The sequence below is a fragment of the Aedes albopictus genome, chromosome 2, assembly GCF_035046485.1.
Source record: "Aedes albopictus strain Foshan chromosome 2, AalbF5, whole genome shotgun sequence".
NCBI lineage: Eukaryota > Metazoa > Arthropoda > Insecta > Diptera > Culicidae > Aedes > Aedes albopictus.
Genome location: NC_085137.1, coordinates 28,851,163 through 28,875,790, shown reverse-complemented (window position 1 = coordinate 28,875,790; position 24,628 = coordinate 28,851,163). Strand labels below are relative to the sequence as shown.

Genomic DNA, 24,628 nt, shown 5'->3' with positions numbered 1-24,628 from the left:
AAAACTAGCGGCAATTAGATTACCCACGTATGAATAACATTATTGACGCAATTTTTGAATATGATAAAGGATGAAACGGGGACAACCGTACCAACCGCTTCATTTGCAGGGGGATGGGGTATGTACGTATAACCGTTGGGAGTGGCGTAGCTAAGAAGGTTAATGCACACTCCATGGTAGTATAATTTCCAGGGATGGGACAATGACATTTACATCGTATGCCCTGGCCCTAATGCCTAAGGCTTAAGCGCCTATACTCGCTCTCTGAAACGAAACAAAAAACTACCGCTACTAATCTTTCCCATTTGTATGGTCAAGTTTGACAAGTTTGATAAAGAAAATGGTACAATAACTACAATATAAAAATTAGAAAGATCTCACCCAATTTGAACCGGCAATCAATTAAATCATTGATCATAAAGAAAAGCTGCATCCATCCATCAATGAGAAAAAACATTAGTTACACCATCCTCTTCTTTGTTCTTTGCGTTTTTTTAACATTGGAGCATTGAAACACAGGTCAAAACGAATCCGAGGCGGCGTTGACATAATGACCACCACATAATTCTATTTCACCTCTGTCAGCAGACATCTATCATATTCCGATGCATCGGATGTTTTCACTATTTCTATACAATTTTTTTTTTTCACTGACTTCGATTTTCACTGCAAAATCCTCAGAACAACCAGCACGACGAGCAAATAAAAAAAAAGTAATCACGACCCACATGCGGATACGACTCGAACTGACTCCGCTTGCATCAGTTGCCGGTATCCAACCGACCTAAACACACGAACGGAACATTAAAGTGCGAGGCAACCCATTTGATAAATCCTGCAATCCTCAGCTGATTTTAGTAGCTTGACGAATAAACACCTGGCGGATGACGCTACTGTAAGCTGATTTCCAGCGGTGGGCACTCGTTGATTGGTATATTTTTTCTATTCCACTGAGATCCGGGAAATTGACACGAATAACGAAACATGCAGCCTTATTCCACACGCGGAAAAGTACCACTTTAACACTGAACCATAGCACAAGCAGCAGAACCATACAAAGTCCTGTCCCATGTCACCACGTATCGCACAAATAAAAAACGGATCTGATCACAATTAGCCCAAATGCTTGCTGTCGGAAGGCATAGCGCCACCAGCAATTTAACCGGCCGAATCGATAATACACGCGGAATCGAGCAAAACGTGACAGGACGAGAGCTCAACCTGTTATATGTGCATCATTGGTACAAATTTAGGTTCGATTGAATTGTTTTTCGCGAAGTTAGAACCGTTCGGGTAAAACACTATTTTTTGGACAACTCATTTTGAGCTGTTATATCTCGGAAACCAGTGAACCGAAATGAATGATTTTTTTAACGTTTCTCAACAATATATTGATACTTAATACAACGTTATAAAATGTAATATTCTCTCACGGCGAATTAAGTTATACCGGGTTGAAAGTTTTACCCATATAGAGGAAAATAAGTAAAATTTACAATACCACACAAAAATTACTAAACGTGTTCTTCCTTTAATCTCAATTGGCTCTAATATATCTGATTGGATTGATTGATCTGATTGATCTTTGGACATCAACACTAAAATTTATTGACATTGATGTAAAAAAAAATACATTTTTTCGAGAAAAACCCAAAAAGTGTCAATCCATGATAACTTTTTCCAACGTTCAAAAAGTATCTATGTTTTAATAGTTTGTGAAGCATTTGTATATTGTTAGTGTACGTTAAAAATTTCATTCAATCCGGTTCACTGGTTTCCGAGATATGACAGCTCAAATATGAGTTGTCTAAAAAATAGTGTTTTACCCTAACGGTTCTAACTTCGCGAAAGATTAACCAATCAAGCTCAAATTTGTACCAATTATGCAAATATAATAGGTTGTTAAACAGTCAAAATTTGAGATTTTTTGATGCACTCTATGAAAAGTTATAGCATGTTGAACTTTTTTGTGAGGGAAAAAAAATTGCCTATCCCAAACATTTTGGCCATCCCCTGTACTTATCGAGATATTGGCAGCAGAATGAGACCATTAGCAATTTTTGGCAAAATGAATGAATTGTTCATCTTTACATATCTTCGGCTTCAATAGAAAATGTTGAACTTATGAAGTAGTTTCTTAAAGGTTACTTATAAACCTTTCGAATGGCATATCAGACTTAGAAAAGTTTATTGTAAAACTATTAAATAATGCCACTTTAAAATAAACAAATTTTCCCCATACAAACCGGTCCATACATGTCTTTCTTAAGGATCCCTTGGAGACATTGAAATCAAATATGGCTGCTACTAGCTGCTATTCTGCAATTCCAATCAAGTTGTCGGCGATTGAGTTATTCCAATATAAAATCACCCTATTGGGCATTAAATATCTCTGATGAAACATTTGATCGTCATGGCCGCTTTTCTTGGTAGATCAATCATAGTAGAATCAAAATTGGTCTTGGATCTTCTAGCGAAGCGTATTTTTTACGAATTGGAATCTACTTTGTAAATTGCTTCAGAAATACTGATAAACGCCCAAAAGTATGCTTTAATGCTTTTGTATTTTAATACTGTTGAACCTATCATGTTGAAAATATGTTTATTTATTTCTAAACCCCGTCAATTAATGAGATCAGTTTATTTGACAGCTCCAAATGACATTTAGGACCATTCTTTCAGTTGAAATGGAAAGATTGCAAATTTATTACGATTTTGATGGTGTAAATCCAAAGAGCAGAATTTGCATGCCTGGAGTTTGGACAAGCCTGGAGTTTGGAGTCCTTAGAAGCATTCACGACGTGTTTTTCATATATTTAAGGCATAACCCTTACGAATAGGGGCAAGGCATTATTAAATTATACGTAATCCCTGAAGTTCATAGGCACAATATGTGTTGAAAAATGGACAAATTGAGTGGAAAAATTGCGAAAAAAACACGTAGTTCTGGTGGGATTTGAACCCACGTCTCCCCAAGTTCGCTAGACAGGGCGTGTTAACCAACTCCGCCACAGAACAAGTAACAATTCTGTGAAGTAGAAAGCCAACCTGAATCCAACGCCCACCTCACCCCACGTTCTTTCCTCACAATTCACCATCTCCTTCGGTCCTTAGATGTCCACTCCCAACACTCTCTGAGCGTGCCTAAGAACAACAGTGAGAGCATGTTAGTTTTAGTGTCGCATGTCCCTTAGAAAATGACACCAGATGTCGAAGTGATCGTCAGCTTCTGAAAATGGTATATTAAATTTTATCCTAAATAGAATCAGTTTATGGGAGCTTGCACAGTGACGTCATCATCATCTTCTTCCCTTTCTCTCGTTCGACGCCCGACTATACAGCCGTCCTTGGTCTCAACCAATTTATGAGGGCAATGTTTACAAATCGTATGAGAATTCGTTGAGGTTATGTTTTCAATGTAAGCCTCTATTACCTAAATGAATTCCAAGATTGCAAAGGACGTTAGGAGGCTAGAAGATCTTGTCGGTGAAGTCATAGCTAGGTTACAGAGGAGTTTTCGTGGCCCCTAATCAGGTGCAGAAAGATCTGGCAAATATGGGACGCGATCGAGGATGGAGGACAGCCACGAACTGAGTGTTGTGCAAGAATTTGTTAATTTTGTTTTATGGTAATGTAACGATGTGATCCTAAATAAATGAAATAATGAAACTTTCAGGTGAGCTTCAGGGGCGTTTCAATGTAGTTTCTGAAACGTTTTATTCCGTTTGAGAAGGTTTTCCTAGTATATTCAAGAGATTTCACAGGCTTTTCGTTTGCGTATGTTTCAGAAAAGCGGTGTTAGAGTGGTTACAAAGCATTTCAAGGCATTGTAGGGGGATTTCAGGAGGCTTCAAAGGGGTTTTAGATGGCTTCTTAGAGGTGTGGTCCATGTAGTTTCGTGGGCGATTAAGGGTGCTTAAGGCGATTTCATAATCGTTTTAGACTGATTATGCTTGAGAACTATCGAAATCTTGAAAGAGTATTAGAACTCATTACTCGATATATCGTAGCTCCCTGTCGCTACGTGAGTATGAACCTTATTCATAAAGCTCTTAGAGACAAATAGCTGCCCATGTAAACCATGAATGTATGTGAGTATGAATATGAACCAAAGTATATACCTCTTGCATAATACAGCGAGTTAAGTATGTTATGATTCTCCTAAAAAAAAATCAACATGTATGTCGGCTGGGTTTGCTTTGGTATAATAGTTTTGTTTAGTATTCAAAATATTGCCATAAATGTCTGCTGTAACTTCTCTCAGGAAGGTATTTAGGCATTTGCCAAGAAATTATATCAGAAACTGCTGTAAAGGGAAGTCCTAATGGAAAATCTTATAAACACAGTTCCAGTGGAATTCCAGAAGATATTTGTAGTCGAAGTTCCGTTGGAGATTCTTGTGTAACTCCTAAAAAGAACTCTTGGTGCAACTTTACAATTCCTAGCGGAACTCTGCTGTAATAACCAGGGATATTCTGGGCAAAGTTTTGTTGCGAAACTTGGTGAACTCTTCCTGTAGACTACCTGCTTGAATTCTTAGTGGATTTCCTGGTGCAACTCCTAGTAGAATTACTGGTAAAATTGCTAGTGGAATTGGCAGAATTCTTAGTAGAGTTTCTGGCGGAATTCCTAGTGCAGGAGTTCCTAAACGCTTTTCTGGTCAATTCCTTGAGGATTCCTATTGGAAGTCCCTGGTGGAATTTCTAGTGAAATTCTTTTCTTTTTCTTTTTTATCTGTATTAACAATATTTTTAGCCATAGGATATTTCATCTCGAGACCCACGCTTTACCTGTCTTCCAAAAGAAAAAAAAAACTTTTGTGAGTGGGATCCGATCCCAGATCCTCAGCGTGATGGTCACGTGCTTTAACAATCACACCAGTTCTGCTCCGCCAATAGTGGATTTCCTCAAGAAACTCCTAGTGAAACTTGTAGTGTAATTTCTGATGGAGCTCCCAATGAACTTTCTAGCGAATTCCTTGTGCAATTTCTGGTGAACTCCTAAAGAAAGATCTGCTGGAATTTCTAGTGAAACTCTTAGTAAAATTCCTAGAGAAATACCTGTGAAGTTCTATCATAGAACTCGTAGTTCACGTCCTGGTGAAAGTCCTAGTGCAACTCCTGGTGGATCTTTTAATGGACTTTTAGGTGAATTTCTTGTGGAATTCCTGATGAATTTCTAATGGAGATCATAGTGAAAGATCTGAGGGAATTCCTAGTAGAATTCCTGGTGAAACTCCAAGTGCCCTTCCTGATAGCACTCCTAATCGACATTCTGGTAAATTCCTAAAGAAATTCTTGGTGAAATTCCCAGTGAAATTTTGGTGGAATTCGGGTTTTCGTGTAAAAACACTGATGGATTCCTTAGGGAAACTTCTTGTTCCTTATTGGATTTTTCGGCGAATTCCTTCTGGAGTTTCTGGTGCATTCTTAGTGGAAATCCTTATGAAATTTCTTCATGGAATTCCCATGGGAATTCATGGTAGAATTCCTGGAGGATTTCCTGTACGTAAGTATTTTTATGGAATTCTTGGAAGAATTTCAATTGGAATTCCTCCAGGAATTCCTAGTAAAGTTTATTTGAAATTCTAGGCATAATTCATATAGAAATCTCTGGATGAATGCCTCGTAAAGTTACAAGAATGAAATATTCGAAATGTGTAACAAACACAGGTATATTCGCAGACAGGATGCTTAATAAAATGTCAAAAATACTTATGAATTGCTTCCTTTATAAGCTTTGGATGATAAATCTAGAGAAACTGTTGAAAAAAAAACCTGGAAAAATCATTGTTCAATCCTCAATTCGGGGAAGAATCTGTGTCAGACTTCTGCTATTAAGAACTACTGCAAAGATGCTAGATATAATTCCTTTGACAGGAATTTCTGGTGTTTCACGGGGGAATTTCTGGTTAAAATACATAGAGGAATTACTGGAGAATTCCTTGCTTCCATACTACGATAATGGAATTTTAATTTCTGAAACATCAACTTTTGACGAAATTTCAAACAAGACTTTCAGAAATACTTGTGAAATCTCAAACGATGCTCCTAGCGGCTTTCTTGACAGAAAAACTTGGCAAGTTTTAGGTGAAAGTCTTGGATGAACTATGCTGTGGTTCCGTAGCTTGGAGGAAAAAACGCCCATCTAGCGAATTGGGAGTCGGAAGTTCAAATCCCGCTGGAGCACGTAAATTTCTTTTCGCAATTTGAATTTCAATTTGATCTTGCACCAACTTTTTGTAACCTCTAAGCAGAATACCCTCCTCGTATAATCAGTTTTATACCATTTATTAGCGCCCTGTTATGCTTTTCCTTTGACTGATACGCGTATTTCGACTACCACTAGTATTCTTCATCAGTGTCAGTTATGTACTCAATTTGTTCATCGAACACGTGTTTCTGCTGTGTACATTGATCTCAAAGCATTTAAACATTGTAATTTTCACATGGCTTGGTTAACCTAAGTAAAAACGAGAAATTTTTTACGTTTGATACGTCTTTTTTCAACTCAGTTTTCGTTAAATGTGGGAACGCTCATTGGCATTGAGTTAGCTGAAACTGAGTAGAACAATAAACGATTTATCGTAAGACCGTCTCAGTAACTAAGTATATAAGTGACCCGATTTTGTCAGCCCCTTTTCGAAACGGATTTTTTGCTCTCTTAAAAAACTAAAACAGTTTTTAAAACTTTTTATTTGTTTATGTTTTGCGTCTCAGCTGTAGTTTAATGATAAATATTAAGAAATTGCTTAAACTGTGACCGTAAGATAATGAGAGCAAAAAGTTTGTCGCAAAATGGGGCTGACAAAATCGGGTCCTTACTGTAGGTATTTTTTGAGTGCATTGCTTCCAATTTTTCAATCCGCTTCTGATCCTTGCTTTGACTACACTTACAATACAATACATGTATATAGGCTCTGGGATTATTTGGACAGAGGGACCTATTTTGGACATTTGCTTCTATAACTCAGCCGTTTTTTAACCAATTTACTTCAATTTTGGTACATGACTGGTACGTATCTCATCATTTTCCAAAATTCATGCCAATATGTTAAAAATTGACTAAGTTATTCAGCAAGTGCAAAAAATAGGCCCCTCCCCAGACCAGATGGTCCCAGACCCTACATAAGTCGTATGTATAGAAAAAGGATCGAAAGTTGATAGAAAGATACAAAGTAAGTGTAAATGGACAGGTCACGTATTGAACAGCTGACCATCTGCAGGCGAATCTGAAGCGGCATTATATCATCACACCCAGGCCACCTATTCTAATATTCCTTTCATATTAACCTCAAAACGTCAGCAGTTATTCTAATCATTCGATCTATACCTTTTCTATTCACAGGAGGAGCTCGTCCAACGTCTTGGCAAAAAGTTACTAGTCCTGTCGAACGAGCAAACGAGCATCGCCGAGGAGAGCAACGCCAACGACATGCTCGGCAATGACGTCGCTCTCAAGGTCGCCCAAAAGGTTCGACCGAGCGATGCGTCCAAGTTCCGTTCCTACGTCGACGACGTCGGCTACATCACGATGTTGCTGTTGTCGCTTTCCGGCCGTCTGGCACGAACCGACAACGCCCTGCACTGCATCGTGGACGACTCGCACCCGGATAAGGTACGTTACTACTGTCCTACCATAGATCTTGAACGTGATCAATTAATATGACTTTCCCTTCTGATTACAGAAAATCCTCGAGGCCAAGCGGGATCGGCTGCTGGAACAGCTGGACGAAGCCAAACAGCTCAAGGACGACATCGATCGGCGGGGGGCGATCATTTCCAAGATACTGGAAAAATCGCTCACCATCGAAGAGTACGCCGACTACGACTACTTCATCAACATGAAAGCCAAGCTGATCGTGGACTCGCGGGAGATCGCCGACAAGATCAAACTCGGGGAGGAGCAGTTGGCCGCCCTCAAGGACACCCTGGTGCAGAGCGAATGTTGACCGTTTGTTAGGGCACTCCCGGCTAGGGATTGTAGATAAAGTAGATACAAACAAGTGATTTTTTTTTTACTCATGAAGTCGTGCGTTTCGGCTAGGAATACACTGGAAGTAAATCGCAGGCTTTGGCGCTCAAAATTATTTGATGAAATTTGTCAAATTTCGACAAAAAACTTTACTGAACTTCAGTAAAGATGTTCTACAATCCAGAAGTCGGAGATTTACTTCCAGTGTACACTCTAGAATTAGACCAGTGTAGAAATTTGAGTTTTTTTTTTGTGACCAAGAAACCCGAGTTAACTCTCTTCCGAGAGAGGTAAAACAATATTCGACCGGCTGTTGAGTAGAATTTAGTATTAAGGCGCCGGGGTCGCTGCAGTTAGAGCGACTCTCGCGCGCGCGAACATTGTACATTTTCTGTAAATTATGACAATTATTTTATTGTACTGTACCTATAGTAGTTTAATGTTTGTTTATTATTTTCGTTTATGTCGAAGTAAGTGTCTTTCGTGAAACCGTTTTGGAAACATCAAATCAAAGAGAAACAACCCACGCGCCACGCACGCAATCAATCGTTTAGGCCCCCAAAGAATCATCTAGAGCAGACGTGTGCGGAATTATTAGTTCTAGTAGTTAGTAGTGGTGCAGCCACAGACTGGACTGCTCTGTAAAAGTTACAAATTTGCAATTAACTTTACTCGTTTTGTTTACTTACGACACATTTAATCCCCCCGTTTTTCAAAGAACCTAGTACTAGTAAAACTGTGTTTGTGTATGATAAGGCGGAAAGTTCTTGCATTTCAATGTATGATGTTGAAATTCAAAGAGTTTTTTTCAGTGCACCCCGATTTTTTTTTGTTTGTGTTTTTATTTTCTGTGCGTTTATTTTCCAAATTTGCACCGCATTTCTCTACTTTTGCTCGCATTTCAGGCTTTCTTCTCTTTCCTAAATTATTAGTTATTATGTTGTTTTGTGTGCAGTGCCTTATGTTTTGTTCATCCTCTATAAGACGTGTATTTAGCTTTTGCGTACTTGACGTCTGCATTGTAGCCTATAAGGTTTTATTACGGTTTTAATATTCAGAATTCAGATTAGCAACTGCTTTTGAGCCTTGGTAAAACCACTTAAGGTACTTGGGATGCTTCGGATTGAAGCTTTTTGGTTTTGTAATGGTTCAAATGAACAGAATAAGGTTTAAACACTGTTATAAAACCTTCTTAAAGCCAAATAGCTACTGTGACTATTGTGTAATGTTTTGTCAGTCGACTATTTCATTTCATTTCAAAGTTACTTGTGTTTGTTCTTCATTTGTCACCATTCTTGAAAGTTTCCATAAGGAACCGGTTAGCAGTTTGGAATTCCAGATGTCCAGTCCTTCATGGTTTTCTCCAAGAGATCGACCAGATATTCCACTAAATATTCCTCTAGATATTTTTCTAAAAAAATTCTCTAACAAATACACCAATAGCTCTTCGGAATGTTTCTGTAGATATTTTTCCAAGAATTCTTCTAAAGATTTCTCGAGAAAATCTTACTTGCATTATTACCAATTTTTTTCTTGAATTCCTTTTAAAATTCCATCAAAAACTTCAAAAAAATAAATCATGGTTTCTTCCAAAGATTTTTTGCAAGAATTTCTACATAAATACCTCTAAGAAATCTTCTAAAGATACTACAGTATTATTTCTATTCTTAAGATACTACAGTATTTTTCTAGGATTCCTCTAAGAACTTCACAAAGAAATCGTCCTACAAGATGTTTTCTTTATCATTTCTTTTATTTTAGTTTTTTCAAGGATTATTCCAATGATTCTTTCGAAGAATCCTCTATATTTAAAACAAATCTGTTGGAATTCCTCAGCAATTTTCCGAAAATTTTCAAAAAAAATACTTCCAGAATTTCTTTAAGATACTTTCTGGGATTTTCAGAAAGGCTCCTCCTGGTATTTCTTCTAGGAACTATAGGAACTACTTTGGTGTTTCATTCAAGAAAACTTAAATGGTTTTTCCAAGAATGTTTTCATGAACTCCTTCGCAAATTCATATAAAAAATTCTCCAAATTTTTTTTCGTTCTTTTCTTTATACTGTCTACCAGAAACTCCTCCATGGGTTTTTCCAAGTACTCTTGCACAGAAATCCCTCAATAATATTTCCAATTGCTTCCCTAGAAATTTCTGTTTGGACAACTCCACAAACAGGAGATCGGATTCTACCTGCAATCCTTCTAAAAACGATAAGAAGACTTGGAAGAGTTCCAAGAGCAATCCTTGAAGGAATTCTTGGAAGAATTTCTAGTGAAATCCTTAGATGAATTTCTGAAGGAATTCTTGGCAAAATCTTGGGGGAATACTTGGAAGACTTCCTGAAAAGAAGCTCATGGAAGATCTCTTGGAGGAATCCTAGGAATAATTCCTGGAGTAATCCTTGGAAGAATTCATTGATAAATCTTTGTAGGAAATCCTCGTGAAATTCTCGGAATTCCTGGTGGAATTCTTGGAAGAAATCCTTGTGGAATCCTTAGAAGAATTTCTGAAGGAATTCTTGAAAAAAAATCTTTGGGAATCTTTGAAAGACTTCCTGTATGAACCCATAGAAGAACTCCTAAAGGGATCCTTGAAAGAATTCCTAGAGTAGTCCTTGAGTAGAGTAGATCCTAGAGTAATATCTAGAGAATTCATTGAGAAATCCTTGGAGGAATTCCTCGTAAAAATCCTTGGAATTTCTGATGGAATTCTTGGAAGAAGTTCTGGTGAAATCCTTATAAGAATTTCTGAAGGAATTCTTGAAAAAAAAATCTTCAGGAATCTTTGGAAGACTTCTTAAATGAACCCATGGAAGAACTCCTGGTGGAATTCTCAAAAGAATTCTTGAAGTGATCCTTTGAAGAATTCACTGAGAAATCCTTGGAATAATTTCTGCAGAAATCCTTGGAAGAATTCATAGAGAAATCTTTGGAGGAATTCCTCGTGGAATTCTTGGAAGAAATCCTGGTGGAATCCTTAGAAGAATTCATTGAAAAATCCTTGGAAAAAAACCTGAAGAAATCCTTGGAAGAATTCCTAGAGGAATCCTTGGAGGAATTCCTCGTAAAAATCCTTGGAATTTCTGGAGGAATTCTTGGAAGAATTTTTGGTGGAATTCTTATCAGAATTCCTGGAGTAATCCTTGGAAAAATTCCTTCAGGAATCTTTGGAAGACTTGTTGGGTGTACCCATGGAAGAAATTCTAAAGGGATCCTTGAAAGAATTCCTAGAGGAATCCTTGGAGGAATTCCTCGTAAAAATCCTTGAAATTTCTGATGGAATTCTTGGAAGAAGTTCTGGTGAAACCCTTATAAGAATTTCTAAAGATATTCTTGGTAAAATTTCTTCAGGAATCTTTGGAAGACTTCCAGAATGAACCCATGGAAGAACTCCTGGTTGAGCCCTCGAAAGAATTCCTGAAGTGATCTTTGGAAAAATTTATTGAGAAATCTTCGGAGGAATTTCTCGTGAAATTCTCAGAATTTCTGGTGGAATTCTTGGAAGAAATCCTCGTGGAATCCTTAGAAGATTGTCTGAAGGAGTCCTTGGCAGAACTCCTAGAGGAATCCTTGGAGGAATTGCTCGTAAAAATCCTTGGAATATCCGGTGGAATTCTTGAAAGAATTCCTTAAGGAATCTTTGGAAGATCTCCTGAATGAACCCATGGAAGAACTTCTAAAGGGATCTTTAAAAGAATTTCTGTAGTAATCCTTGGAAGAATTCATTGAGCAATCTAAGAAGGAATTCCCCGTGGAATTCTTGAAGTTCCTGGGGAAATTCTTGCAAGAAGTCCTGATGGAATCCTTGGAAGAATTCCTAGAGGAATCTTCGGAGGAATTCCTCGTAAAAATCCTAGGAATTTCTGGTGGAATTCTTGGAAGAATTTCTGGCGGAATCCTTATAAGAATTTCTGAAGGAATTCTTGGAAAAAAATCCTTGAAAGAATTCCTGGAGTAATCCTTGGAAGAATTCATTGAGCAATCTTTGAAGGAATTCCTCGTGAAATTCTTGCAAGAATTCCTGGTGGAATCTTTAGAAGAATTTCTGAAGGAATCCTTGGAAGAATTCCTAGAGGAATCCTTGGAGGAATTCCTCATAAAAATCCTTGGACTTATTGGTAAAATTCTTGAAAGAATTTTTGGTGGAATCCTTATAAGAATATCTGAAGGAATTCTTAGGAAAATTTCTTCAGCAATCTTAATTAACCCATGGAAGAACTCCTAAAGGGATCCTTGAAAGAATTCCTTGAGATATCCTTAGAAGAAATCATTGAGAAATCCTTGGAAGAATTCATTGAAAAATCTTTGGAGGAATTACTCATGAAATTCTCGGAATTCCTGGTGGAATTCTTGGAAGAAATCCTGTTGGGATGCTTGGAAGAATTCCTAGAGGAATCCTTGGAGAAATTCCTCAGAAAAATTCTTGGAAGAATTTCTGGTGGAATCCTTAAAAGAATTTCTGAAGAAATTGTGGGAAAAATTCATTAGAAGAATTCATTAGAAGAGTATTCATTAGAAGAATTCAATGAAAAATCTTTGAAGGAATTCCTCGTAGAATTCTTGAAGTTCCTGGTGAAATTCTTGCAAGAATTCCTGGAATCCTTGAAAGTATTCCTAAAGGAATCCTTGGAGGAATTCCTCGTAAAAATCCTTGGAATTTCTGGTAAAATTCTTGGAAAAATTTCTGTTGGAATCCTTATAAGAATTTCTGAAGGATTTCTTTGAAAAATGTCTTCAGAAATCTTTGGAAGACTTCCTTCCTGAATACATGGAAGAACTCCTACAGGGATCCTTGAAAGAATTCCTGGAGTAATTCTTGGAAAAATTCATTGAGAAATTTTTGAAGGAATTCCTCGTGGAATTCTTGGAGTTCCTGGTGAAATTCTTATAAGAATTCCTGCTGGAATCCTTGGAAGAATTACTAAAGGAATCCTTGGAAGTATTCCAAGAGGAATCCTTGGAGGAATTCCTCGTAAAAATCTTTAGAATTTCTGGTGTAATTCTTGTAAGAACTTCTGGTGGAATTCTTGTAAGAATTTCTGGTGGAATTCTTGGAAGAATTTCTGGTGAAATCCTTATAAGAATTTCAGAAGAAATTCTTGGAAAAATTTTGTCCAGGAATCTTTGGAAGACTTCCTGAATGAACCCATTGAAGAACTCCTAAAGGGATCCTTGAAAGACTTTCTGGAGTAATCCTTGGAAGAATTCATTGAGAAATCTTTGGTGGAATTCCTCGTGAAATTTCCGGAATTCCTGGTGGAATTCTTGGAAGAAATCCTGTTGGAATCCTTGGAAGAAATTCTGAAGGAATCCTTGGAAGAATTCCTCATAAGAGTCCTTGGAATTTCTGGTGGAATTCTGGGAAGATTCCTTATAAGAATTTCTGAAGGAATTCTTGGAAAAATTTCTCCAGGAATCTTTGGAAGACATCCTAAATGAACCCATGGAAGAACTCCTGGTGGAATCCTCGAAAGATTCCTGAAGTGATCCTTGGAAGAATTCATTGAGAAATCCTTGGTGGAATTCGTGATAGAATTCTTGGAAGAATTTCTGGTGCAATCCTCAGAAACATTTCTGCAGGTATCCTTTTTTTTCCTCCCCTGTTGGGGAAATTAAGCCACTGCGTCCAATAGGCTGAACTTATAAGTCTTCCTGAATGAATTCATGGATGAACTTCTGCAGGAATCCTTAGAAGACTTCCTGGAATAATCCTGAAGAATTTATAAAAAAAAATCCATGGAAGAATATTTGAATGAATCCTTGGAGGACTTTCTAAAGGAATCCTGGAGAAAACTCCTGGAGTAATTCTTGAAAGAATTAATTGAGAAAATTGTCTGAAGGAATCCTTGGAAAAATTCCCGGAAGAATCGTGGAGAAAGTTCCTTAAGAAACCAATGGAAGAACTCCTGGAGGAACCCTTAGAAAATTTTCTGGAGCAATTCTGCGAAAAATTTCTGATGAAATCTTTGGAAGTATTTCTTTTTGCAGGGGGAACTGTGGTCTAGAAAATCACTGCAACTGAATAGCTTTGCATTTCTCTGGTGGATTCCAAGAACACTCTCGTTAGTGACGTAGACGTTCGATACGCAAAAGTTAAAACATCATTCCACCCGAAACCAAATGTTCGAAATTTGGTTTCACCGGTGTGTAGAATATATTTTGTGATTTGTTATCCTATATAACCAAAACTCTGTCCCCTTCCAGTTCTCTTCGTGCTCGATAGTTACTTTTCACAGATAACTTCACATTAATGTAAAAAAAGAAACAAATAGAATCAGATCGTAAGTCAGTCCGTCGATTAGTCCCTACTGTAACAAAGTACGATTGTGTGTTAGTAAAGGCAAACTTAGGTGCTTAAATGATTTACTTAAAGATAGCCCACTATTCAAACTGCTAGCAAAGGCATCATATTTTACTACCCAAGCAAGGAGAGCAAAGGTGGGAAACTTTTCTTTCCTCCCCGGCTCCCCTGACGTATGGCAACCTGCAATAATCGATAAATACCCGCAGCAGACCTTATCCTAGAGTTACTGTTGATTAAATTCCTTTTTAGTTTCCTCATCGACTAGCGCTTAGACAATAAACTGTGTATAGAACTTTTGCAAAGTAGAAGGTTTTCTCAAATTTTCGCGTTTGACCCTACGACGGCCGTTTGAAAAAAAGTATTGTGATTTTACGGTGAATTTTATTACAGTGTATCATTTCCGTTTTAGAGTCTACGTTAGGAACCTATCTTAAACTTAAACAAATCTCGTAAGCCTTTACGGTCTGCTACAACATGTGTGCAAATAATCAAATTTACGAAGCAACTAGATTCTTCCACGGTTATCCTAACTCTAACCATAAGTGTACGCCGTTCTCAGTGTCGCGAGAGTAGAGAATAAAAATTCGCTTGAAAATTTAATCCCAACTCGACCCAACTCAGTTCAATCTCACATCTCCCTTTTCCGCAGCGTCTAGCCGCCGCCCCTTCAAGACCCGAAGCTTCGAGTAGATCTCGTCCCAATCCAAGTACGCCCCCACGATATGCCGGGTATTGACCTCCGTGTCCGTGTACCCGGTACGCCCATGAACCATCCGAACATTACTGAACGTCAGAATATCCCCGGGCATCGTCTTGAACTCCACCGCTTCCTGGTGAATCAGCTTTACGAAACGGGCCATCGCTCGGTACCAAGGCCGAACACGATCCAGCGGCACATTGAAGAAACTGTCCCGCTGCGGGACGCTGTGGTTGATTCGCTCCAGATTTCCATCGCGACCAACGCTGAAACGAACCAATTCACATCAGTGTCCCTCAACCATGATTCCAACTCTATCTCACCAAATGACCGGTGCCCGATAAACACTATGGAACTGGCCGCCCTCGTCCTCACCGATGTCCGTCCAATTGACAAGCGTCTCGCTCAGCACGCAAAAATCCTCCGGATGTTCGCGACGCATCAAATCCGCCACGCCGAAAGCATCGGCCAGCAGGTTTTGGCCACCCTCGGAGCGCGACTGGACCAGACAGTGGAGCAGATTGCAGCCCGGTTTGTAGTCGTAGTAGGGCAGATCGGTGTGCATCTGCAGGGGGGTCGATAGGTACGCCACATTGCTGGTGCCCTCCTTAGCTTTGACGATGAACTCTTCGCTGGAATAAAGATAGAGAAAGGATAGAATATCAGGTACATCGTTTTTCAGGAGAGCATGAACATGTGCTATGTGCATAGAAATCCGAACAATTCATAATTGCCTCTCTATGATTGAACAATCGAAATTATACTAGGAAAAAGGGCTGGATTTACAAATTTGGGGGCCCGGGGCCACAGTGTTGTGGGGGCACTTTATATAGAGAGAATATATATAGCGTAAAAACAATGATAAATGAAGTTTATATGAGCAAAACATGCTTTTCACGGCATTAGATCTCAGATTTTGTAAAAATCTATGCGAGTTCATTGTGAAACCGCAAGAGAAATTTATAACTGAAAACAAAATCAGTAAAATTTGTAGTGCAATCGGTTGTGTCGCTTTTGCGAAATCCATAGACAATTTCTAGTTCCCTGCTGCAATCTCTGAAGCAGTTGCTGTTCGATCGCCATAAAGAATGAACACTTAACAAAAACTTGTTCTAGCGCGACTGCTAGGGCAGATTCACAAAACTTTTAAATCAAAAATGAAAATCTAATAGAAAACACTGAAGAAATTTTTAAGAGAATCCATGATAGGTTCCCAAACTAGAGGCAAGACACTGTGCAACGAGTAACGCTTTTGTTCAAATCCATTCAGAAACGTCTCTACGAAGTGGGAAATCAGGCAGGACTGCTTGATTTTTTACTGGTATCAGGTAACACTTCGGGAAAACCAGAGTGATTCAGACCAATCCAGAGAAATTCTGAGCAACACTTCGATAACAGAGTTGCTTACGCTGTATCGTTTTTTGACTTAATTTCTTAAAATCTTCAGCGGAAACCCCAGGTAAATTCCGGGAATCTTTCAGAAATTCCATCGAAGATTCTTAATATTTTCTTTTGGAATATACACTAAAACCTCTTTTTATGCATGTTATTTTTATGCACTTTTAATTTATGCACCTTTTTATGCCCTGCATAAAAAGAGGGAAAGCTACTCAGAACCAATATTGCGCATAAAACTATTCAATAATGACAAAAACTATTGCAACGGCGGCCAAGGGGTGTTTACAGAGGAGAGCAAAGGAAGGTTACAGGTTCGTTTTTGGATGGTTCCGAAGGTCTCATGTACGTTACATGGGGCCCGAGTGGGTCTTAAGAGGGTTTCGGAGTCATTTCAGGAAGTCTCAAAGCATTTTAGGCTGTTTTCAGAGGCGTTACGGAGGCGTTTTTAGGGGTTTTGGTTTAGGAGGATTGTTTAAGGCATTTCAGGATGATTGAGACCATTTTTGGCGTGAGTGACCATTTTTCTCAGGTGAGTAACATGGGGTCCGAGGGGGTTTAAGGGTGATTTTGAAGGCATTTCAGGACGTTTCAGAGCATTTTCTGCGGAATTAAGAGGCGTTACGAAAGGATTACGGAGGAGTTTTCGGGATGTTCGGAGCTTCTCAGGTGCGTTACATGGGGTCCGAGAGGGTTTTAGGGGGATATTGGAGGCATTTCAGGATGTTTCAGAGTATTTTCGGTGTGATTAAAAGGCGTTACGGAAGCGTTACAGAAGAGTTTTCGGGGGGTTTGGGGTCTCTGAGGTGCGTTACATGGAGTCCGAGGGGGTTTAAGCGGGATTTTGGAGGCATTTGAAGATGTTTCAGAGCATATGGTGCGGGATTCAGACTTCAGAGGCGTTACGGAAGCGTTACGGAGGAGTTCTCAGGGGTTTCGAAGCCTCTCAGGTGCGTAACATGGGGTCCCCGGGGAGTTTAAGGAGGAATTTGCGGCATTTCAGGAAGTTTCAGAGCAGACACTAAAATACCTTAAACCTCTTGCAACGCCCTTTAAAGGCTCATGAGATCCCTTGAATTGCCCCTAAAGCCCCTTGGACGCCCCCGCACTCACTTAATACTATTGAAATACCCCAGAATTCTCCGTAATCCCATGAAAATACTTCGCGTAGGTCAAGGTTCTTGAATCCTGGTCATAGTAGAAGCTATCTTCTAACAGTCTGCGATAAGTTTGCGCAACCTTTTTTCATTAACGTGTATTTTAACATCAGCTAATTCTATACTCAGTCACAACCTTTTAGTTACAAAGCATCAATCGGAAATCGTAATATATATTGCGATCTTTTAGATGCTGGTATATAAAATATTCATAGTTGGAAGCAGATTCTATGCGCTTGAAGTAGACTGCGTATTTGTCAAAGTACTTAATGAGCCCACTCTCCTTTCTGGCACTTCATACAACAATTGTTGTATTTTAACATCCAACACCTTGCTTTATCTATTACGAGGAACCTACAATATGCCAGTCCTGCACACCGCCTATTTTAATTGATGAAACTTGGCAGCTCGACTACACTTTTTTTAGATTTTTATCGGTATGATTAAAGTTTGTTTTTACAAAAACATAATAACTGTAGTGTTTCTATGATATCTGAATAGAGTTAGGTACAGTCAAAGCATCTTTGAAAAATTGTAACTACTCTTATCTAATCTCATACATACACAGCCAGTACGCGGAATCGCCCTGGAAAGCAATCGTGTTACTTTTCTTGTCAATATTGATGCTTGCAGCAGCTTGCAGCATATCAGAGATATGACACATGCATCAAAGCGACCATGTCTACTGCGTTGTATTTACGCGCAAAGATGATTCTTTGAAATACTTGGAGTACAGAATATTTTCTTTCGGCAAGGTACTTCTCGAATTTACAGGGGAAGAAGGATGCGTGGACATATTGTACCAAACGATCCAGAGTACATGTAATGAATATGTTATAAATATATGAAAATGTGTATAATAGAGCTATGAATAAATATGTAATATTGGAAAGATCTCCCCAATTGTTGGGTTGTTTTTATAGATCTAATGTCGAACCTCCTATTCTGTATGATCGGTGTTATTTACATGGGGTCTTCGCAGATTATTTTTTCTGCCTTGCCCTATTGTTTCTACAAGGGTGAAGTTACCCATTTCGCACACTTACTTTCTAATGTCTCGTTTATTTAATTCACAATTTTAAATTTATATTTGATGAACTACCCACTGACGACCACCATTTTCAAAAACAGCAATCAAACCAAAACTCCTTTGCCTTTTTCGAAATATACACCACAAAACGAAACGCGAGGCACTGCTCTTTCAAAGCGGGGGATCTCAGCCCGGAAAGTGAAGAAAGAAAACCTTGTGGTCACTTATAACCGTCAAATGGTATCTTTTCGGGTTAGAAAATACGCACATCTTCACACCGGAATCTGCGACGGATGACGATAATTTTGGAACTTGTCGGAACGAACTTCGCGAGTTATTCATTTGGACATTATTCTAAATGTGCGAAACCAAACTTTAGACTTTAGAAACCCCGGCTCAAACATGTACACTACCCGCCATAAATATGGAATCGCATATTGCAACACTCATACTGAATATTGCAGTACCCAAAAAAAATTGGCATCGCCCTAAAATGTGATTATTTCAGGTCTTTGAGGCACAAATCACTTATGACCCCCCTAATTCTCTTTCAAAATGCAACTCGTACCCACAACCTAATTGGTTCTAGGTTTACTTTATTTTTCCTCCTTATTTTGGGTGATGCCAAACTTGTTGGGTGCTGCAACTGAGTATTGCAACGATTCCATATTATTGGCGGGTATTGTACGTGTTAAAATAGCAAAACTCACTGAATCACTATATATTTCTTCAAATATTAGTTTCGTAACGATTGACCGAATCAAAAACTAAAGGTGCGATTATGAACAATCGTAACTATTTTTGAGAGAAAATCAATACATTTTCGATATGCATGATCCTAAAATTGGCGAAGAAGGGAAAACTTAATTCATAACATACTTAAGCAAAGCTTGTCAATTTAAACCTTTTAATTTTCTGCGTTTTTATTGTCACTCTATCACAATTGTATGTCAGACAATTTGTTGTGTTAATCGTGTAACGATCTATGATATTATTTGGTTGAAAATTTCAAAGCAAGTAAAAATAAAAATTTTAAATATTTGATGCAAACTAAAATAAATTCCTACCTATACAAAACAAGAAAATCATTCACTAGAAACTATATACCTGGCAACAAATCCATTTTACTATTACTTTAGAGCTTTTAGTAGAACTTGTTAAGGTACCCCGGGGCAAGTGGGACCTAAAAAAATGCTATTTTGGTTTCGTCATGCCAAAAATTTCTGAACACATTTTTTTTTAATAATTCAAATGAACCCAAAAGACGTTGTTGGTATATTTGTACTTATTAACGTGCATTTACACTGTTTCAAAATTTCAAAATTCTGTATTTTATGCCTATAATGAAAAGTGTAGCAGATCTTCATTCACTGCGTTTCACGGGGCAAGTGGGACCTATTCAGAGTTTTTGTTCAAAGGGCTTAATATAAGTTGCAACAAATAAGTTAACATAAATCATAACTCTATTATATGAACGACTATCTTTAGAGATTAAAATAAGAAGAGGTTTATGGTATCGTGCATAAATTACGTAACACATAAAAAATCGCTGAGGAAAAAATACTTGAATCAACTCTAGCAGCTCATGCAAAATAAATTGATTTTTTATACAAAAAGCGCCGTAAAGTGAAGAGACAAAAGATTTCGAAACTTGGTCTCTATATTTATATAGTTGATGAATCTCGCCAAAAGTAAATATGGGGTTTCGAGATTTTCAGTAATATCTTCTCCCTTACATAATCTTACGATCATTAAATAATGTTTTTTTTAAATCATGAATTTTTAAAAGGTCATTTCCCTATTTTAATTTTTTATGGACGGTTCCTGAATGCTCAAAAGAATTCATTATTCAGCGTTAAGTGAAAAAATAATGGAAGATATTTAGAGAAAAACATAAGAAATACATGCTTTTGATTATTTTTTGTTTTACCCAAGGTTTTACCATTTTTAACAAGAATTTCATCATCTAAATAGAGGTAATAAAGTATAATTCAACAGTAGATTACTTAACGCGTCAATTTTTATTGACTTTCGTGCTAATTTCAACTTAGGCTGGACAAGGCGAGATGAACCCATAAAATTGTGTTTGTTTATTCTCATAGGTCCCACTTACCCCAGATAGCGAAATGCACTGGGGCAAGTGAGAGCAGTAAACTAAAGGTAATTAATAAAAAAAATACAGCTTTTTCGCTTGAAATCATTTGCAAGAACTCCAAATACTATCCTGAAACCGAAAAAGTATTTGTATAATGACAAATTTATTTTTAAACGGCGAATGTAGTAGAGCACGTCAATCTCTCCTAGTGAATTGAAAATTACATATGAACAACAATAACGGATATGGTCTCTTTATGGTTGAAACAATAACATTTTTTGTATTCAAAGTATCCGTAGGTGTGATACCTATGTTTCCCATGAAGAATGTTAGTCTTAAAAATAAATAATAATAAAAATACTAGCTATAGGTCCCACTTGCCCCCGATTCTCACTTGCCCCGGGGTACCTTACTTCAGACTCTAGTTTAATTTAAAAACACTTCATTAATACTTCACTTTTGCAAAAGAAAATAAAAAATGAATAACTCTTTTAAAGAAAAACTAGAAAGGACGAGCAAATTCCTTTTAATTCTACTACTGTGCTTATCTTCGGACAGATAGGCCTATTTCGTCTGTGACTTACAGACTTCTTCAGTGTCAAGTGCTCGACTGAAGAAAACCTCGCATTCGTTGTGGTATTTATACTAGGAGTGTATGTGTAGGTACGTGTGTGGGTAAAAGTGTCGGTGTTTTGTGTATTGTGTAATGTTTAAAACATTACACAATACACAAAACACAATTGACTACCTACCAAATCGGTAGGAATTTTCCTAGCTTTAGGTATCTTATTGACACCCTGTTTTCTAACAGGTAGATACACCCCCTTTTTTACAAATCTGTACCTACAATTTTGTACCTACATTTTTATACCGACACTTTTACCCACACACGTACCTACACATACACTCCTAAATACCACAACGAATGCGAGGTTTTCTTCAGTCGAGCACTTGACACTGAAGAAGTCTGTAAGTCACAGACGAAATAGGCCTATCTGTCCGAAGATAAGCACAGTAGTAGAATTAAAAGGAATTTGCTCGTCCTTTCTAGTTTTTCTTTAAAAGAGTTATTCATTTTTTATTTTCTTTTGCAAAAGTGAAGTATTAATGAAGTGTTTTTAAATTAAACTAGAGTCTGAACAAATCCATACTCATGTTCTTTCGTCTCCTCTTTACGCTACCCAGAGAGCTAAACGCGAGAGAGCGCACGAGCCTACAGATAGAGACCGTACTTTGCGAGTCTCTATATTCTAAGCCCTGCTACGAACCGTACGTAAACTTTTCGCTTTTGAGCCCTACTTAGCAGCGACCGGTGCGGTTCGCTTCTTTGTTCGGGGCTCTACTTAACGTTAAAACGCTTGATGGAGCCCATGAGTGGGCTTGGTCTTAGAAGTTAGTCTACACTGAACGGCGGCTTGCGGTGAAAATTACTATTCTGAGGGTCAATTTAAATGCACAACGCCACTAAATTTGTGCAGACTGAGTTTCGTTTTAATTCAACAGAATTATGTTTTCAATTTTACCATGGACTCGATTTTCAATTAAAAAAAGTTTCTGTTGGCAACCGGATTCGAAACAAGAATCTTGACATCACCAGGCTCGCACGCTACCACTCAGCTATCGAACCGGTTGATGTGAGAAGAAACAAAACGCACACAAGAAGCGTTGGTGGGTCGATGATTATGTTTTGCCATGGTAAATTTAAAAACATTTGTGTGCTTGTCGTTACTGCAAGGCTCCTTTCAGTGTACGAACGATTTCTTCACACCTAGGGTGCGTGCTGAATTGTCGTCCACCTCCTTACTTTCGCCCCTGTATCGAAACCGAATCCCGCCAATAGGAAGGTGATGTTCAGACGCGATGTCAGCGCTACGTTTATTCCGGATATCAAGAAGGCTCCGTATCCATTTTCTGCTGATGCAGAAGTCATCAGTTCGGTTTTCAGTAAGTCCATCGCAAAAGAACTACGTGATTTTATGCATTGGTGGATGGGGAAAGAACAAGCTCCAAATCACCAGGTCATTGTTGCCACAAAACACTACAAACATCTCACCGTTGAGCCGACGTGCTTGTGTTTTCTATAATGAGTCCAACGGACTTTTACTTAGTCCCAGGCTCTCGAACTTTATGTACCGCTGAAGAGTTGAGTCAGCTTGCCTTGCTAGGCTAGTGATAAAACATTCCGTGTTCTAATTCTTGTCCGTTATTTCATGCCAAAAGTTAATGCCGGTAAAATACATTGTGATCTTTCTCAGTTGGGTTCTTGGGCAGTTTGTTGAGATTCGGGGACAGTAGATTGCTGGCCCAAGGGCACCTATCCACCGTGATGGAGCTGCCAGCTTAGGCATAGCTTCCGGTGGACGAGCATTTTTGATTCAACCACCGGCTAATAGTACGAATACTGTTTGAGTCGCATGAGCATGAGCCTACTGTAAGATTCATGAATGCATTCAACGGACTACAAGATGTAATTTCTCTTAATATGACTACAGAAGTGATTCGAGATAGATTAAGATTATTTTTTAGAAATCAATGGACAATATAAAGAAGAATGTTTTATCTAATCTTTAAGTAGAGTAACGGGCTTGCAGCCTATAGTCCAAATACAAATACAAACCTACCCATAATGCGTCTTCCGTATGAATCCAACACGTTCCGCCAGTCGCCTACACTCCTGCTCCGTCAACGGTGCATTCTTGATCATCACGGTTCCATACTGTATCAACGCTTCGATCCACCCGCGCAACGCATCGTCACTGTCGATCACATCTTTAAACTCAAAGTTTTTCATAATATCACCAAAATCCTGCTTCCGCCACAGCTGCGGTGGAGGTCTATACCACTCCTCCAAGTACTCTTTGCTATTTTCTTCCGAGAAGTTCCTCTCAACCAACCACTCGCTGGTAAACTCCGAAGCATGACCATCACTCCACAAGATCTGTACACGCCCACCATCTTCATCCACCGAGCACGCCTTCAATTGCACTCTATCCACGTCGAACAGTTCCCAATTCAGAATTCGACTGTGCGATCCCGGATGGAAGCACCCCGAACATTGGCAATTATCACGTAGCCAAACTAGTGGGAACTCATGCTTTTGACCATTGACCAGCTCCACCACCAGCAACTCATCACCTTCCTGACGAAGACAAATTGCCGACCTTATCGCAGTCGTCGAAGATTCCACTCCAAGCTCGCTGACACTGACACTGACCGCCTTTTGCGATTTCTTTCCTTGGTAGATGGTGCGAAAGTGTTGCTGCTGGCATTGACCTGATGCGCGCGTTATCAATGATGACGACGGTTCCAGCTTGATAAGGTACGCAGAACTTCCTCGCAGGTGGCGCAATAACCTAGACGTGGCGATTACCCCTCGAAGTGCCATCGTTCTAAAATTAGATTCTGCCGGTCAATCGCGGATTACGTATTGATGAAGTGACCACTCCGCACTGGACTTTGAACTTTGTTATGGAATTGTAAGAACTCCGGTTGAGAGCAAATGAGACACGAATTCAAATTGTTCGTGCTGTTCTGAGTTGTGGTTCGAGTAATACTGACAAAGCCGGTAGCATTGAGACAGCTAGGAACCGGCACGGTTTACTTTCATTTCTATCTACGCAAACAGAGCACGGTGCGCGTGCGGTGAGTCGCGGCGAGTCGGTGATAGCTCGTGACAATCTAAAACCGGTACCGCGCAGCTGGTGAAGCGTTAAGCACAACTTTTTTTTTTAATGAATAGGTGTAAGCGTCACAGAAAGAATGTACTCAGGGCGCCACAGCTGGGTGACCGGATTCTAGGTGGATGAATGTACGGGAAAGGAGAAATGACTAGACAAAAAGTTGTTGATATCGCTTTGAGCTGTATGTAAACAGTGAAACGTTTTGGAAATGGATTTTGGTTGGCTGATTTAAGAGTTCAAAATCCACTTGCAATGTGATAATGATATGGCTGTTAATATTGCGAATCTTCAGAAAAAA

The 24,628-nt window shown here is 38.7% G+C and overlaps 2 protein-coding genes across 3 annotated transcripts in view; one reads left to right on the top strand and one right to left on the bottom strand.

Moving 5' to 3' along the window:
* Positions 1-14,876, top strand: part of LOC109402335 (protein Shroom) — an 835,627-nt gene extending 820,751 nt beyond the window's left edge. For both annotated transcript variants that reach the window (XM_062849388.1, XM_029864194.2), the window contains exons 11-12: positions 7,348-7,617; positions 7,688-14,876. In XM_062849388.1, the coding sequence (XP_062705372.1) occupies positions 7,348-7,617; positions 7,688-7,951 (534 nt within the window). In that variant the 3' untranslated portion in view covers positions 7,952-14,876. The remainder of the gene's footprint in view (positions 1-7,347; positions 7,618-7,687) is intronic.
* LOC109402345 (gamma-butyrobetaine dioxygenase) lies at positions 14,638-24,364 on the bottom strand. The gene is made up of 3 exons (XM_019675017.3): positions 23,272-24,364; positions 15,297-15,605; positions 14,638-15,239 (listed from the first exon to the last, which is right to left on the bottom strand). The coding sequence occupies exons 1-3, from the start codon at positions 24,033-24,035 to the stop codon at positions 14,894-14,896; spliced, it is 1,419 nt and encodes a 472-aa protein (XP_019530562.2). The 5' UTR covers positions 24,036-24,364; the 3' UTR covers positions 14,638-14,893.
* Positions 24,365-24,628: the final 264 nt, after the last annotated feature.